The 14,997-nt window shown below is 43.4% G+C and overlaps 1 protein-coding gene across 1 annotated transcript in view; it reads right to left on the reverse strand.

Annotated features, from left to right (window-relative positions):
• LOC135211432 (GPI ethanolamine phosphate transferase 2-like) overlaps positions 1-14,997 on the reverse strand; it is a 468,113-nt gene that overhangs the window by 67,668 nt on the left and 385,448 nt on the right. Inside the window, exon 11 of the mRNA XM_064244742.1 lies at positions 3,868-4,849. Within this exon, the coding sequence (XP_064100812.1) occupies positions 3,868-4,849 (982 nt within the window). The remainder of the gene's footprint in view (positions 1-3,867; positions 4,850-14,997) is intronic.

Raw genomic sequence — 14,997 nt, forward strand, 5'->3', positions numbered from 1 at the left:
AGAGGGCCTAACCAAAGCCAAACTCCTAGCTGACTTATTAGGGGATGCTCCTTGCATTTGTTGTTGTGCTGGAAGGGGAAGAGGAGGTCGAAGAGAACAGGACTCCAACTTGGAGATGGCTTGATGCACCAACCTGTCCTTCGTGTCAGCCCGGCGCTGGTCTGTCATGTCCTCTAGCTCAGTCTGTGAAAACAGGAACTGAGAAACCAACAAATCCCCATTCCTGAGTGCCAACAAGGACTCAGGGTCAAATGATCTCGCCATCTCGGACAATGCTACGTCTCTTCTGATCAACAAAAGATTAACCCACAAATTGACACTAAGATGACCTAGATAAGAAAATGCCTTGCCCCAAACTGCAACAAACTGGCAAGGGAAGATGCACTCACCACAACCTGTCTGCAGACCTGTCTTGGCTATGGCTGTTAACCACAAGTCCAACCATGACACTGTCTGAAACATAGAGGCTGCTGTAGACTCCATAACCAAAGCATCCTACAGTGACAAAGACGGGGCCACTGACCTCACTTGCTCCAATGTCAACCCTGGCTTAAGACGTATGAAGTCTGGGTTAAGATGTTGAGGCATCAAACAGACAGAGTTGTTAGCATAATAATTCCAATGCCTCGTGAGAGGAGGAGGAAGCAACTTGGAAGAACCCCTTGACTGAAGAAATCCGTCTCGGTCTGACACCGAGGCATTCACCACTGCAAGACCGACTGAACCTGTCCCGATAGGGGAAGCTGAAAAGAGGATTTAGGATCTTGAGTAGCCCATAGCAAGTAGAAGTAACAGTAGACTGAGTGATGCTCCCTCTTATTATAAAACAACTTCCACTGCAATCTAGGCCACCCACGACATTCCAGGCAGGGATTCGTCACTGTACAGAAATTAGAACGGCACCTACTGCAATTCAAATGGGGATCCGTAGCAGACGAAGCCAGGAAATGAGAACACGGGCACATATGCTGACGAGGCCATGAAGATGCAGAGGAAGCCATACTGACATACACACACACAGACAACAAATAAGAGCGAAACATGGGCAAAACAACCGGCTTGGATGGAGAGTAAGCAACCGCATCACTCCCCATGGCGGTTAAGAAAAAGACTAACGTGATGGCGTGGGTTGCACCCAATATGCGCATGCATTGCCAGATTTCATAGATTCCTTGCTTTACAATCTCTGATTGTTTAACTGGTTCCAGCTAGGTGCTTGAAAATTTTCCTATCCTATTGTTAACATCTCGGGTTTGTTTCACGTATGAACAAAAGCTACTTGGCTCCTTTGAGGTAAAAGTGACTAATATCCATTGAAGAAGAGTAGCCTGGAATCTCATAAGCACAATGGCTTGAGTTCCTGAAGAGGATTGATTCAGATCTTCAACACTACAGTAGTTTGTAACCTTGGAAGCAAAGCAGCTAGGTACCTTTGATGATAAGTAGGTCGGGTCTCTTGGGGATGAGCAGTACAGTTTTGGAGGATAAGATCAATGCACTGATCAATTACCTGACAAAGCAGACCAGAGGAAAAGTTGGTTCCTAAACCTTTATAGTACCTAGTACGTACTTATAATTAGTACCAGTAGAGAAAATGCACATAAAATTCACCCATAATAGTAAACACTGATACGTACGTATATGCTATTGATCATATGATATGCTTAGAATTGATTTGAGAACAGAAATTTATATATCAATTGAAAGCTAATGCTTTGAGCTTTCTGATAATTTTTTTATCATGATTATTTCATCAGCTCAAAAACTAACGATGGCATTAGAAGAAAATCACAATTTTTCCAACAGTTATTACTGTCCCAAAAAATATGAAAAGTGATGAAGCATGGTGCAGATTGACATAATGTGCAGTACTATATAAACTTCAATAAGAGTGGGAGGCCCAGCAACAATGATGCTTCAAATAAAGCTTCAGAGCTCCTCACTTCTTTGACCTCTTATAACCAAGGACCTCTCCAACCTCCAACAAAGGAAGGAAGCAAGACAGGCATCCCCAAAAGTGTCAGGAGTTGACAAAGCACCAACAGTAATAAAAAGAGCAACAAGAACATTAGCAATTGTGGTCTCTTGGAGAGGCTACTGTAGAAGCAGAGGTGTCTAATGAGACTAACTTAGGTGTCACATGCTTGACCAAAGCCAAATGCTCCAGAAAACAATTCCCTTGTTAACCCAAGAGAAAGCCAATTACCTTTTGCAACTCCTTTGTCTCACTCAAAGCAGTTGGTACAACAAAAACAGGAAAGGCACGAAAAGAAGGGTCAATACGAGTAACTGGAACAGCCATCAGAGCATCCAGTGTCCCCTCCTGAAAATTTCAAGGTCAGTGTATCCTCTTAGGACCGAGTGCAGGGAGAAAAAGAGTACAATTAAAGAATAAGTGGATATGTAGAAAGAATATTGTATGAAATCCAAGATTATAGTCCAGTGTAAGGATTATAGCGCAAATGTAAGGAACATTTTGCCTTGAAAGCAAGCCAAAGCATCCCGGTAGCAGAAACAAGGGTCATTGCAAGAGGTCATCAATGAAGGTTAGTAGAAGAAAACAAGTGTGTTACCCTCTGAAGACACTAAAGGAGTCTTCTTCGACCTCTTCCTCTTAGACCTATACTGCTTCCACTGAGCAAGCGAGCATGATAGACACAATGCAGATCAGCAATGGCTCACAATACTATTGTCTTCTATTAAAATAACCCAGAATGATTATCAATGAGCAAAGGTAACATATAGTGCCCACATGCTAGCCCACCTTCACTGATCAAAATTCTATATAGTATGGAAAAAAAGCATGAATGTTTGCACATTATCAAAGTAAAAGATAAAGTCACCAACACAGGGTCAAAAGGAGTTAAAAAAAATGGCTTCAACAACAGTAACTATGTTAGAAGTCCAGCATCAGAGAAGACATCTGATTAACAATGCTATTTAAGATAAAGTGACACTGACAGTTAAGTGAGTGGATTGGATCCCCAAGTCAATCACTTTCTTACCTTTAATTAACTACCCTATTACCAAGCTTCAATGACTGGACAAGTTTTTGCTAAAGATATAGTTATCATATACTAAAAGACAAAAGTTTGTATCCACATAAGAAAAAACTTGAACTCGCCAAAAATTAAAAGTATTATTTTTGATTAAGCTACTTATTTGTGAGCAAAATTATCTAGTGAAAAATTGTTTTGAGGGTATGTCAGCAATCTACATATTAAACAGTATTGTACGTCATCACAGAATTATAGTAAATGTATCATGTAGACAAAGTTTCCAAGGATAGGGCATGAAACCTTTTAATTTTGCTGAAACTGAATTTTTTACACCAACATTGTGTGCATAGCAGGTTAAGTAAGATGTAATGTTAAGTTACTGATTGGAAGGCCTTAGTATGTAGTAGTAGTATAGGCTAAGCATAAGACTACTCTTTTAACTGCAATTTTTAGATTTCCAAACCTTTTGGAACTCTTATGCAGTTAAGAAAGAGAATAATGTATTTACTGCAATTACATTAAAAAAACTATAATTCTGACATGATCAGTGGAAGGCTCAATTGCACAAAATTGTAGCAAAATATACTAAGCTACTACTACTACGTACTATCAAAAGGCAAAATTTTATCCATAAATGTTCAAAATTTACTTCTACTCTACTGAAATCATTAAATGCAGTCAACATATGCAAACTAAGAGAAAAAGAAAGAAACAATCAGATAATGAGAATATGATGAAAGAGAACAAGTGAGTTAAGGCCAGGTTAGTTTGGTATACAGAATTTACCAGCTTCTTCCTGAAGTAATTTTCATACTTACTGGGGTGATAATTTAAGCATTGTTAATGAAAAAAATACTTAAATGCTTACCTGGTAAAAGAAATGTGCAAAAGCCAGCCAATTGATTGCTAGTGCTGCCATCTTCTTTGAGATTATGCAATGTGTTACGAGTTTACACAAGACTGCACTGACAATATGATTCTGTAGAAACACTAGGGAAATGAGCCCCACATTGTCTGCTCTTTGGAGGAGCAAGCACAAAAGGCAAACTGTTGCATAAGTATATTTCAACACTATGCTGATTTTCTCTTCTTCAGGGTCATACACATCAGGTAATTTTTGCAATTTACTGTCATGAGCTTTACATGTTATCAGTCCAGCTCTCAGGAGACCATATACAAATAATATAAAAAGCACTAAGTAAGATATTTGAGCCTCTAATACACCAAATTCAGAACTTTTACCACTCCACTGAAAATGACGACCAAATATACATCCACATGTAACGAGGACTAGCGGCAAACAAGTTTCAGAAAACAGAAAGATTGCCACTACTAAGCCACTGAGCACAACAAGCGCTAGCATGGAAGATCCTGAGGCACGGATACCATCTCCTAAATCCTCTAGATGCTTCCATTTATCCCCAGTTGAATTCCATGATCTCATGAGTCGGCTTAATGTGACGCTTATTATCAACAACACTACTATTTTGTGAGGTGACTTTCTGAGTTTCTGTAACACTGATTCCCGTTTACCTTTTTTTCCGACACTTGTTGGTAATTCTCCCTCACTAGTGTCCACATCTGCCTCATAAGGTAACCGTTCCTTTCCTTGGGCTTTACTATGGTACATTTGCAATGGTTTCATTCCCTGAATTAAAAGTTTTACAATAAGTGAAAAATGAAGGCTGGTTGTTAGGAAGTACAGTGTCTGATGTTCCTCCTCAACTAAGCTGGTGCCTAAAAGACTAATAATGTGAAATCCTGTTCCAATCAGAAGGAAATAAGAGACACTTTCCAATCCACCATTTCTCTGAAAAAAAAAGTATGAAATTACATTATAGCACGAACTGCTAATTTAGGTGACTGAGTGTAAAGGTGCTTAATGACTTATAAATATAAAATTTAAGGAAATTTGTAATTCAATAATTCAGTCAAATAATGTGCTTAATAAAAATTTCCTTCCATCCCTGCAAGCAATAAATACCTAATTTCGAAAGATCAAGGGATTAAAGTGAGCACACAAGGATTTATAATTAAGCTAAATGTCTATGGTGTATCTCTTTTAATTAGTGCTCAGGATCCCACCCCCTAACAAGTGATTTTAAATTTTTAAACCACAAGAAAATACTTGACAGGATAATGAAACAAAAAAGGGATTTTGACGAAGGAAAAATCTATTTCTGGGTGATTGGCTCGTGTCGCCCTATGAAAGGATCCTTAATATCATTCTTTCTAGGTAAAATTAATCTAAAATTACCAGAGAAAAAAAACAAAACAAAAAAATTAAGAAAATGTCAGTAAAACTGACTCGCTCACTCTTAAAAAGAAGTGTCGGTATGGTAATAGGGGCGAGTGGGAACACTACCACGAGACATTCACCAATTAGAACTTCCAATCAGAATCCCCACAAGAGAGAGCTGATACCAACGGGCGATGCGGCCGCTACTACTACTACTAGAGGACGCCACGGACAGCAGCGCCCCTAGCGGACATCCTTAATCTAAAAACATCTTGTCCTGCATGGGGGGGTTAAACAATACAGGGTGGGTTTCATAGGGCGACACGAGCCAATCACCCAGAAATAGATTTTTCCTTCGTCAAAATCCCTTTTCTGGGCTCAGCTCGTGTCGGCCTATGAAAGAGTACCAGAGAAACAGACAAGATGGGAAAAAAGGACAAATGAAAAGCAGTTGTAAAATGAGGGATATAATATAAGTAAATCAATTACAGCATATAAACTAAGTACTTAGCCTAACTTATTCTAAACAGTAACATAAAAGAACGTTAGTAATGTAAATACTTAAAATTACGTAAACATAGTAAATTATAATGCAGTGTAATATTAAGAAAATAGATTTACTTAGATAAATTATTTACAAAATATACAAAAACACTTGTGTCCTACCCTAGCATAAAAAAATAAGGGTAGGTACACTGAAGTACATTATCAGTACAAAGTGTGGATGTCCCTAGCAAAAAAATAAGGGACAATCCACTAGTATGATTTCAGCGGCTAAGGCTAGGATATCCGAGTAGCATGGCGATAGGGTGAGGCATGTTGGATGAGGTAGGTAGAAAGGAGACCTGGATCTGTACTACGACTACTATACAGTATCAGGAGAAACAATGTTTCCCGCTGCTACTGCTGAAAATTTTAAAGATTCCAAGGACTTTAGATAATGACGTTTAAAGACTGTCGGAGATTTCCATCCAGTATACTTTTAAAGATCCTCAAAGTTCATATGTTGAAAGTAATTAATTGAGGTGGCTACTCCCCTGATATCATGTGCTTTTGGGAATGAATCAGGATTGGCTTGTTTAATGAAGTAAAGGATTTGTTGTCTAATACCTTTTACTGACAAAGTACCACCTTTTTCTCTCATGAAGAGAGAACCTGAGGATCTTGAGGATGTACGAGATAGAAAGGCTCTTAAAGTTGATACTGGGCAGAGAGAAGGGTCTTGGGGAAGTGGGATGACTTTCCAAGGAGCCCACCTTGCAAGAGGATCCTCATTTTAGCTAAAAAACTACGATCCGGAGCAAGCAGAACTTCTCCTGAGGGGAGGAATTCCACATGACCCGCATCTCTGGATAGAGCCGACAGTTCTGAAGTTCTAGCTCCTGAAGCTAGGCTTAATAAGAATAATGTCTTTCTAAGAAGCATTATGAAAGTACAAGACGAGTTGTCAGTATCTGAAGCTAGTTTGAGGACATCATTTAAGAACCATGAAACTGCAGTAGGCCTTTGAGAAGGTCTAAGTCTAGCACAGGCTTTAGGAATAGACGTGAAATAAGATTCAGTCAGATCTATCTGAAAACCTAACTGAAAGATCTTCTTCAAAGCCGATTTATGAGTAGTAATAGTGCTAGCTGCTAAACCTTTTTCAAACAAGGATCTGAAAAAGGATATAGCTAGATTAACTGTCATGGTTGTAGTGTTTGATTCTTTCAGGAAGAATGCTAATTTTTTAACAGCTGAATCATATTGTCTAATGGTTGACTCTCTCTTATCTGATTCTAGGAAGAGAATATTTTGTGGATCAATATTAGCATCTTTATTAGCCGCAAACTTCATGAAGTCCATAAAGTTAGGGTCTGAAGAATTCCTGAGGAAGCGAACACAGTCCTCATTTGTACTGATTGTGACAGCTTGGGATTGGGAATCCGTTGAGGTCGGAGACCCAATTCCAGAAGAAGAGGATACCAGTTGCTCTTGGGCCAGTCCGGTGCAATCAGAGCTACTATTCCCTTGAAAGTCCTCAGCTTGCTTAAGACTTTCAAGAGAAGATTCACTGGAGGAAAAACATAAATTTTCCTCCACTGATCCCAATCTAACGACAGGGCATCCGTGGCATAAGCCAGAGGGTCCAGGTTGGGGGCCACATAGCAAGGGAGCTTGTGGTTCGCTTGTGAGGCGAAGAGATCTACTTGGAGACCTGGGACTCTCCGGCATATCCACTGGAATGACCCGTCGTCTAGGGACCATTCTGATTCCAGAGGAACTGACCGGGACAAAGCGTCTGCTATCACATTTCTTACCCCCGCCAGGTGAGTGGCGGACAGATGCCATTTGTGTTTGTTTGCTAGGGCAAAGATGGCTATCATGACATGGTTCACATGTTTGGATTTGGACCCTCCCCTGTTGATGCAATGAACTACCACTGCACTGTCCAAAACTAGCCTTAGATGAGACTTTTTCGGGGGAAGCAGTCTCTTCAAGGTAAGAAATACTGCCATTGCTTCCAGAACGTTTATGTGGAGCTGGCGAAATTGAACTGACCAAGTCCCCTGAACCTGTTTGAACTGAGAATATCCCCCCCACCCGGACAGGGAGGCATCCGTGTGAATGGTTAACACTGGAAGGGGATATTGAAGGGGTACTCGTTTGGCTAAGTTCTTTACTTTTGACCATGGACGGAGTTGATTGCGAAGGATCTGTGGAATTACTGACAACTTGTCTCGAGATTTGGTGTTTGCTCTCGATCGCCAAACTCGATTTATATCTTTTAGCCTTGCTTTCAGGAGAATATCTGTTACCGAAGCAAACTGAAGGGACCCTAGGATTCTTTCCTGGTTTCTCCTTGATGTTTGTTTGCATTTGAGAAATTGCCTGACAGATTTTGCTATTTCCTTCCGTTTGGCCACTGGAATTGACAGATTGTGGGAAGACAAATCCCATTGGATTCCCAGCCACTGAAAACGAGACTCCGGGGTAAGTCTGGATTTCGTTTTGTTTATCTGGAACCCCAGATGTTCCAGAAAGTGAACTACCTTTTTGGTGGCTTCGAGGCATTCCTCGACAGTTGGTGCCCAGATCAACCAATCGTCGAGGTATGCTGCTACCATGATTCCCTGAGTTCTCAATTGCTGCACAACCACTTCTGCTATTTTCGTGAATACCCTGGGGCTACATTCAGACCGAAGGGCATCACTTTGAATGAGAATGTCTGATTTCCTAGCCTGAATCCTAGGAATGGGCGGAAGTGTCTGGCTATAGGGATATGATAGTATGCGTCTGTAAGATCGATGGAGCATGTGACGGCTCCACGCGGAAGTAAGGTCCTTACTTGCGAGAGGGTAAGCATCTTGAACTTGTCGCAACGAATGAAAGAGTTTAGCTTTGACAAGTCTAAGATTACCCTTCTTTTTGTTGAGCCTTTCTTTGGCACGCTGAATAAGCGACCTTGAAATTTTAGATGCTTGACTCTCGCAATAGCTCCTTTCTGAAGGAGTTCCTCCGCGTAATCTGTCAATTCCTTTGATGGTATTTGGCGGAATGATTTGATTGGAGGAGGATCTTTGATCCAACTCCAACCCAATCCTTTGGACACTATGCTCTGTGCCCAATTGCTGAACCCCCACCTGTGACGGAAGAGGAACAGCCTCCCTCCTACCTGGGGAGCCTCATTGCTGATGGGCGGGTTGACCACCACGCCCTCCTCTGAACTGCCTGCTCCTTGTCGCCCTTCCTGCGCCACGCTGGCGAAAGTAGCCTCTCGCCCTACCTCTCGATTGCTTGTTAAAGGGAGGGTAGCTCTGACCTTCATACGTAGGGTTGAAGGCCGGCGAGAGTGCGTAGGAGGTCGAAGGTTGTGATTGAGGAGACAGCAGGAGGAGGTGGGCTGGTTCTGTTTAGAACTAGCAGGTTGTCCCTGTTGGGTAACCGGGACGGCCTGAACAAATTGCTGCTGTTGCTGGTGTTTCTGGTAAGGCTGGAACCTTTTACCAGACTTCTTTGGTTTCTTACCAGCAGTGGGGGCGGATTCTTGCTTCCTCTTGGATGAAATACCCCACCTAGCTCTAAGGCTCTGGTTGAGCCTAGCAGCCTCGTGGTGTACTTCATTTACAGCGGACTCTGGGAAGAGATCCGCTCCCCAACATGCTAGAAGCCAGAAGTCTATTAGGCTCGTGCCTAATAGTGCACTCCTGCAGAACGTGCTTTCGGCAATTCCTCCTAGCTTGGAAGAAGTCGAAAGCATCCGTCTGAACCGTCTGAAGCTGGGATTTGGCCAAGATCTTAAACAGAGGTTCCGTAGCATATGAGAGAGCAGCCATCTCCGTTATGATCAGTGAATTGAGGGACCTGCCAAACCTAGTTCGCGCGTCGAACTCCGCCTGAATCAAGGAATCAGGCAGCCTTGGAAGCTTCTCGCCGAACTGGTCCATGGCGCAGTCCGGTTTGAGCTTGCCAAGCGTGAACGTGGCTGGCAAGTTCTCCCACAATTCTCCAAAAGCTGGGAAGAGCGGAGAAGTAGACTCCGACTCCCTTAGCTGTGGCATGGGCTCATCCTTGAGGACTGCCTGAAGAGTCCTCTCTACTATCTTCGTGGCGAACGGAAGAGAAGCCTCCTCTTCCGTCGCAAAATAGTGAAAGGACTCTTATAGGCCTGGAGCTTGTGTTTGTGCACTCCCAGTCCTCAAGGCAGTGAACCCATTCCCGTTGGGCATGATCCCTACTGTAGAGAACATCCTCCCTAGAGATCTTGTCTTCCCTAGTAAGAGCCGCTACGGTCAGCCTAGCATAGCCGATGAAAGGCTGCGTCAAACCCGGAGGATAAAACTCGAAGTCCTCAATCCTTCGAGTTCCACACTCCGGGATAGAGATCATACCATCCTTAAATGGAGCGTAGGCGGCTACTCTCCATGGGTTCTCCATAGAGAAAGCTGGCAGAGAGTCGTATGGCGGGAGCTGGAAAATACCAGCACTTGGCACTGGGGAGACTGGAAGGGGGACCTGAGAGAGCCCAGCTACTCGGTCCTCATTCTCTCTAACTCTGTTAGAGAGATCTTGGATGGACTGGCCTGATTGAGACAGAGTGCTCGACAGTTGTGCGAACATCTGCTCAAATTTCGTCCCCAGGGCGGAGACTTGGGAGCCGACCATCTCGCCCACCTGTTGCATCACCACTGCTGAGAAAGCAGTGGGATCAAAGGTGCTGGGTCCCGCTCCTCCCACCGGCGTTACCGGAGTGGATGCGGTGGAGGCTGGAGAAGGCATTGGCTCGGCGGGAGCGCGAGCCTTCTCCTTAGAAGCCTTGCTTCTAGAGCTCTTCGAGTGAGAAGAGCTCGGCTTGGCCTTCACCGCGTCAGCGTAAGAAGTCGAAGACTTCTTAGCCGAAGAAGACGAAGATGACTTCTTAGAAGTCGTCTTAGTTAGAGTCTTCGGTTCTCTCTGTCCCTTCACCTTTGGGGGTACAGAGAGAGCGGGAGAGCGGGTAGGGATCTCAGATCCCACAAAGCCTTGGAAAGAAGCGCTTGAAGAAGGGACAGGAGAAGATCCAGGAACGCCCAAGGAAAGACCTTGGGCGCCCGACACACCTACCTCAACCAACAAATCCTCTGCCCCTACCGCCATAGGCTCGATGTTGAGGTCCAGGGTAGCGACGTCCGGGACCGACTCCTGTGTGGCTACGACCCCGAAAGATTGCTGCATATCTTGCTGGATGGAGGCTATGAGAGGGGCTGCGGACAAGGGGTCAACATACCCTGTTGACTTGCCCGCAGGGAAGATCTGGACGGCCAGCTTCTTGTCAAGGATGTAAGGCTGGCCTTTGGCGGCGTTCTTCCCAAAGCCGCCCACCCACGCTTTCAGGGTAGCAAGGGCGACCTCCCTCACACCAGTAGCCTGAAAGAAAAGGTGAGATTAGCTTCTAATGGCGGAACGGGGTTAACAAACTAATGTCTAAGAGTTGTTAGTAAATTGATAAAGAAGCCTATAATCGACTTACCCCCTCCACCAGCTGACTGACTAGGTCGTAGCAGATGGCGCAGGCTTCCGGGTGCCAGACGATCATCTCGTTGAATGGCGTGGCACAAGGAGCGTGAGACCTGCACTCATCGTGGCCGCAGGGGTCGTACAACGTCGCGTTGCATCCCAGGACCTGACAGTTGGTAGCCTGTAAGTGGAAAGATACATAAGTATCAGGAGAACACTTACAGCCTAACAGTTGCTCCGCTGGTGCCGGAGCGAGAAAGTTAGATTAAACCAGAGCCCCGCCATAATACGTGTGGTAACAAGGTTGGTTGGTTGGCCTAGGCTATTGCTCCGCTGGCGGCGGAGACAAGAGATAGAATCCAACCAGGTGTGGTGGTAAAAGGAAACCACGACGAATAATGGCGGGGATGGTAAACATATGAATAATAAAATTAAACAAATCATCGTAAAATTAGGGTATATCCTTAAATAACAATAATATCAAACCTTTCTCCACCCGACTACTAGAAGAGTGCCTGGGTAAGAAGCAAGCTCCCTTCCGGTAGCGGGGGAGAGATGTAAGGATATAGTAGGCAAGCAACCGACCACTAGTAGTGACCACCCCGCCCGCTGGCGGAGCCAGTAATCTATAACCAAAGGTGCCCTGGCTGTGACGGAAGGCTCCGTTCGTTATAGAAAGGGAAGGTGGCTGAGCAACTGGGAAGGGGGGGGAGGGTCTCGGCGTAACACGGCGGGAGAGAGAGAGGGGGGGGTTGGCCTACTCCTCCCCGTCTCAACAACTACCCGCTCGGAGACTCGGTACCCTATGAGTGGTCGCCCTATACCCCCCGCTGGGAGGAACCCCTGGCCACCTCAGAGAGAGAGGGAGGAAGGCAACTGAGGTTGTCATGACAACCAAGGGGACCCCCAGCACCTCCCTATACCTGGTAGGGAGGGAAGGGGAAGGGTAAGGTGCGATGGAACACGTGACCGCAAGTGGCCTAAGCCGCGAGCAACACAACCGTGGGAGGGCCACGTGAACCAGGCTGTACCAATACATGGGACATGCACCTAGGCTAGCCTAACACCCTAAATAGAATAAAATTACATCGTAAAGATGGAAAAGACACTTTTAGTAGAAGAAAAAGAAGCCCAGGAGGAGGCAAACTGTTCCGAGGAACAGAAGCCTACTCGGAGCCAGCGATAGCCGATGAAGAGCAAGAGCCGGGATGCTGGGCTGGAACAATAATAATAGCCCTAAATACCAAACTAAGAGAAATGGTAAAGGGGCTAATCTAGCTAAAATTCGATGTAAAAAAACGATGAACGTAATATAGAAAGCCCATATGTATAAGAAGTCCCAGTATGGAGGACCGGGAATTCTTAACGAGGCAGCATGACGCCGCCACGCGACAACCGGGAAACCGTATATGACCTATTAGAAGGAAAATACTGGTTCCCGGAGGACAAAAATACAGTAAAACATTACTTATGAGGCACTTAACTTAGCCGTTGCGATGGCAGAACGTTCCATGATGATGGTGATAAAATATCCCGTAAAAGGCACAAGCACAAAGAAAATGCGTCTGAACGCTAGCGCTAATGATTAAGGATGTCCGCTAGGGGCGCTGCTGTCCGTGGCGTCCTCTAGTAGTAGTAGTAGCGGCCGCATCGCCCGTTGGTATCAGCTCTCTCTTGTGGGGATTCTGATTGGAAGTTCTAATTGGTGAATGTCTCGTGGTAGTGTTCCCACTCGCCCCTATTACCATACCGACACTTCTTTTTAAGAGTGAGCGAGTCAGTTTTACTGACATTTTCTTAATTTTGTTTTTCTCTGGTAATTTTAGATTAATTTTACCTAGAAAGAATGATATTAAGGATCCTTTCATAGGCCGACACGAGCTGAGCCCAGAAATGACACTTTTACAATAAAATAAGGTTTTATGTATACTAACCAAGTACGTAATTACACTGCTATGAATTCCTAACTTTCATGGCAGCTTAAGTTTAAAAATTTGTGGTAGCGCTCTATTGTTTTGGAGTAGGTAACTGACCCCACCCACTTTTGTGGAAGGTACAAACCAGCTAAAGAGTCAATTTGTTCATGCTCTCTGTCCATGAGAGGGGAGGAGGGAGGGCTCCGATCATGTAGTTACTTGGTACTTGGTAAGTATATATAAAACCTTATTTTATTATAAGAATGTTATTTTTATATAAGTACCTTACCAAGTACAGTAATTACATTGCTGAATCCCACAATATCAGAGGTGGGATACATGGACAGCAACTACTCAAACCATAATCAGTAATGGAGATAAACTTGACATAGCAAAATTAGCCAGCATTGAAACAATGCTTGTATCCTTAAATAGTGAGAGCCATAGCAAGTGGATGTTGCCTCTGGTTTTGTGCTAATCTTCAACCTGTAGTGGAGCAGTAAAGCTGAGGGTTACCACAAGGAGTTGGGCTTTAACTCTCAAAATGAGTAATGACTCCTCCTGACTATTATTATGGGCTTCAGAGATTGCATCTCTTAGAAAGAAGGATAAGGCATTCTTGGACATCGAACGAGAGTGATCCTTTACTGAACACCAGAGATTACGACTGGGACCCTAGAGTCTCTTGGTTTTCTCATGAGCTCTCTCTTGGTCTGTCAGTCCAAGGATACTTTAACAGATTCACATCAACTGTGCATTTCATGCCCAGCACCGTCCCATACAATGCTTCTGATCGGCTGTTGATAAGCCAATCACAGAGCTGGAAACTCTCAGTCTCTCTCGAGAGTTCACAGAGGCAACATCTACATCCTGACCTCTTTCAATCATTACAACTTTCATTACACCTCAGTTTTACCTGCAGAAAAGGAGTGTTTCCCAATTTCATCACCAAACATCATCAACCCAATGATTTAAGGATTATAATGATATAAGAATTATGTACTTCAGCAAATTTAATGCTAAAATATCTAGTGGAATAAACATGAAATTCTTAATTTAAAATATATTTTTCAATCCTTACATGAGAACACGCCTTTTCCACCAACTTCATGTTATTCATATGTTCTGTGGAGGATGTTGTTCCAGTGACATATAATTTTGCAAAAAAAAAAAAAAAAAAAAAATCACACACATCGCAATGCACTCATCATTCATTGTCTTGTGTTTCACACAGTTTTGTAGCTTAAATGTAATGGAAGACAATGCTACCAAAAAAATTATAGGTAAGGCTATCAATATTATGAAAATAACAAGCACAAAGCTAAGAATATTAATCTCTCTTTCTCTTATCTTTGTGTAGTCAGGCGTTGCTCCCGTGATCACTCAATGACGTCATCATCATGATCACGACCCTAGAATAGAAGTCTTATGGGAAAAAAAAAGTATCAAGACTTCATTATCGTCACTATCATCATCACCTTCATCCTTTCCTATCCTATAGTGGAAATTGATTTTTCTTTTGCTACAATCAGTCCTCCTATATCCCTCTCATTATTCCTTTTTTTATATATTACGATTTTCTTCATAATTCTTATATCATCATAATTCTTAAATCATTGTCTTGTCGATGTTAGTGATGCAATTGGGAAACACTATTTTTCTGCGGGTAAAACCGAGGTGTAATGAAAGTTATGATTTTTGAAAGAGGTTGGAAAGTACGTAGATGGAGCCTATGTGAACTCTTGAGACACAGAATTTCTAGCCCTGTGATTGGCTTATCAACAGCCAATCAGGAGTGTCATAAGGAACAGTGCTGGGCATGAGATGCATGGGTGAGGTGAATCCATGATAGTGAGGGTTTTGATAG

Source organism: Macrobrachium nipponense, chromosome 4 (assembly GCF_015104395.2).
Source record: "Macrobrachium nipponense isolate FS-2020 chromosome 4, ASM1510439v2, whole genome shotgun sequence".
In the NCBI taxonomy this organism is placed as follows: domain Eukaryota; kingdom Metazoa; phylum Arthropoda; class Malacostraca; order Decapoda; family Palaemonidae; genus Macrobrachium; species Macrobrachium nipponense.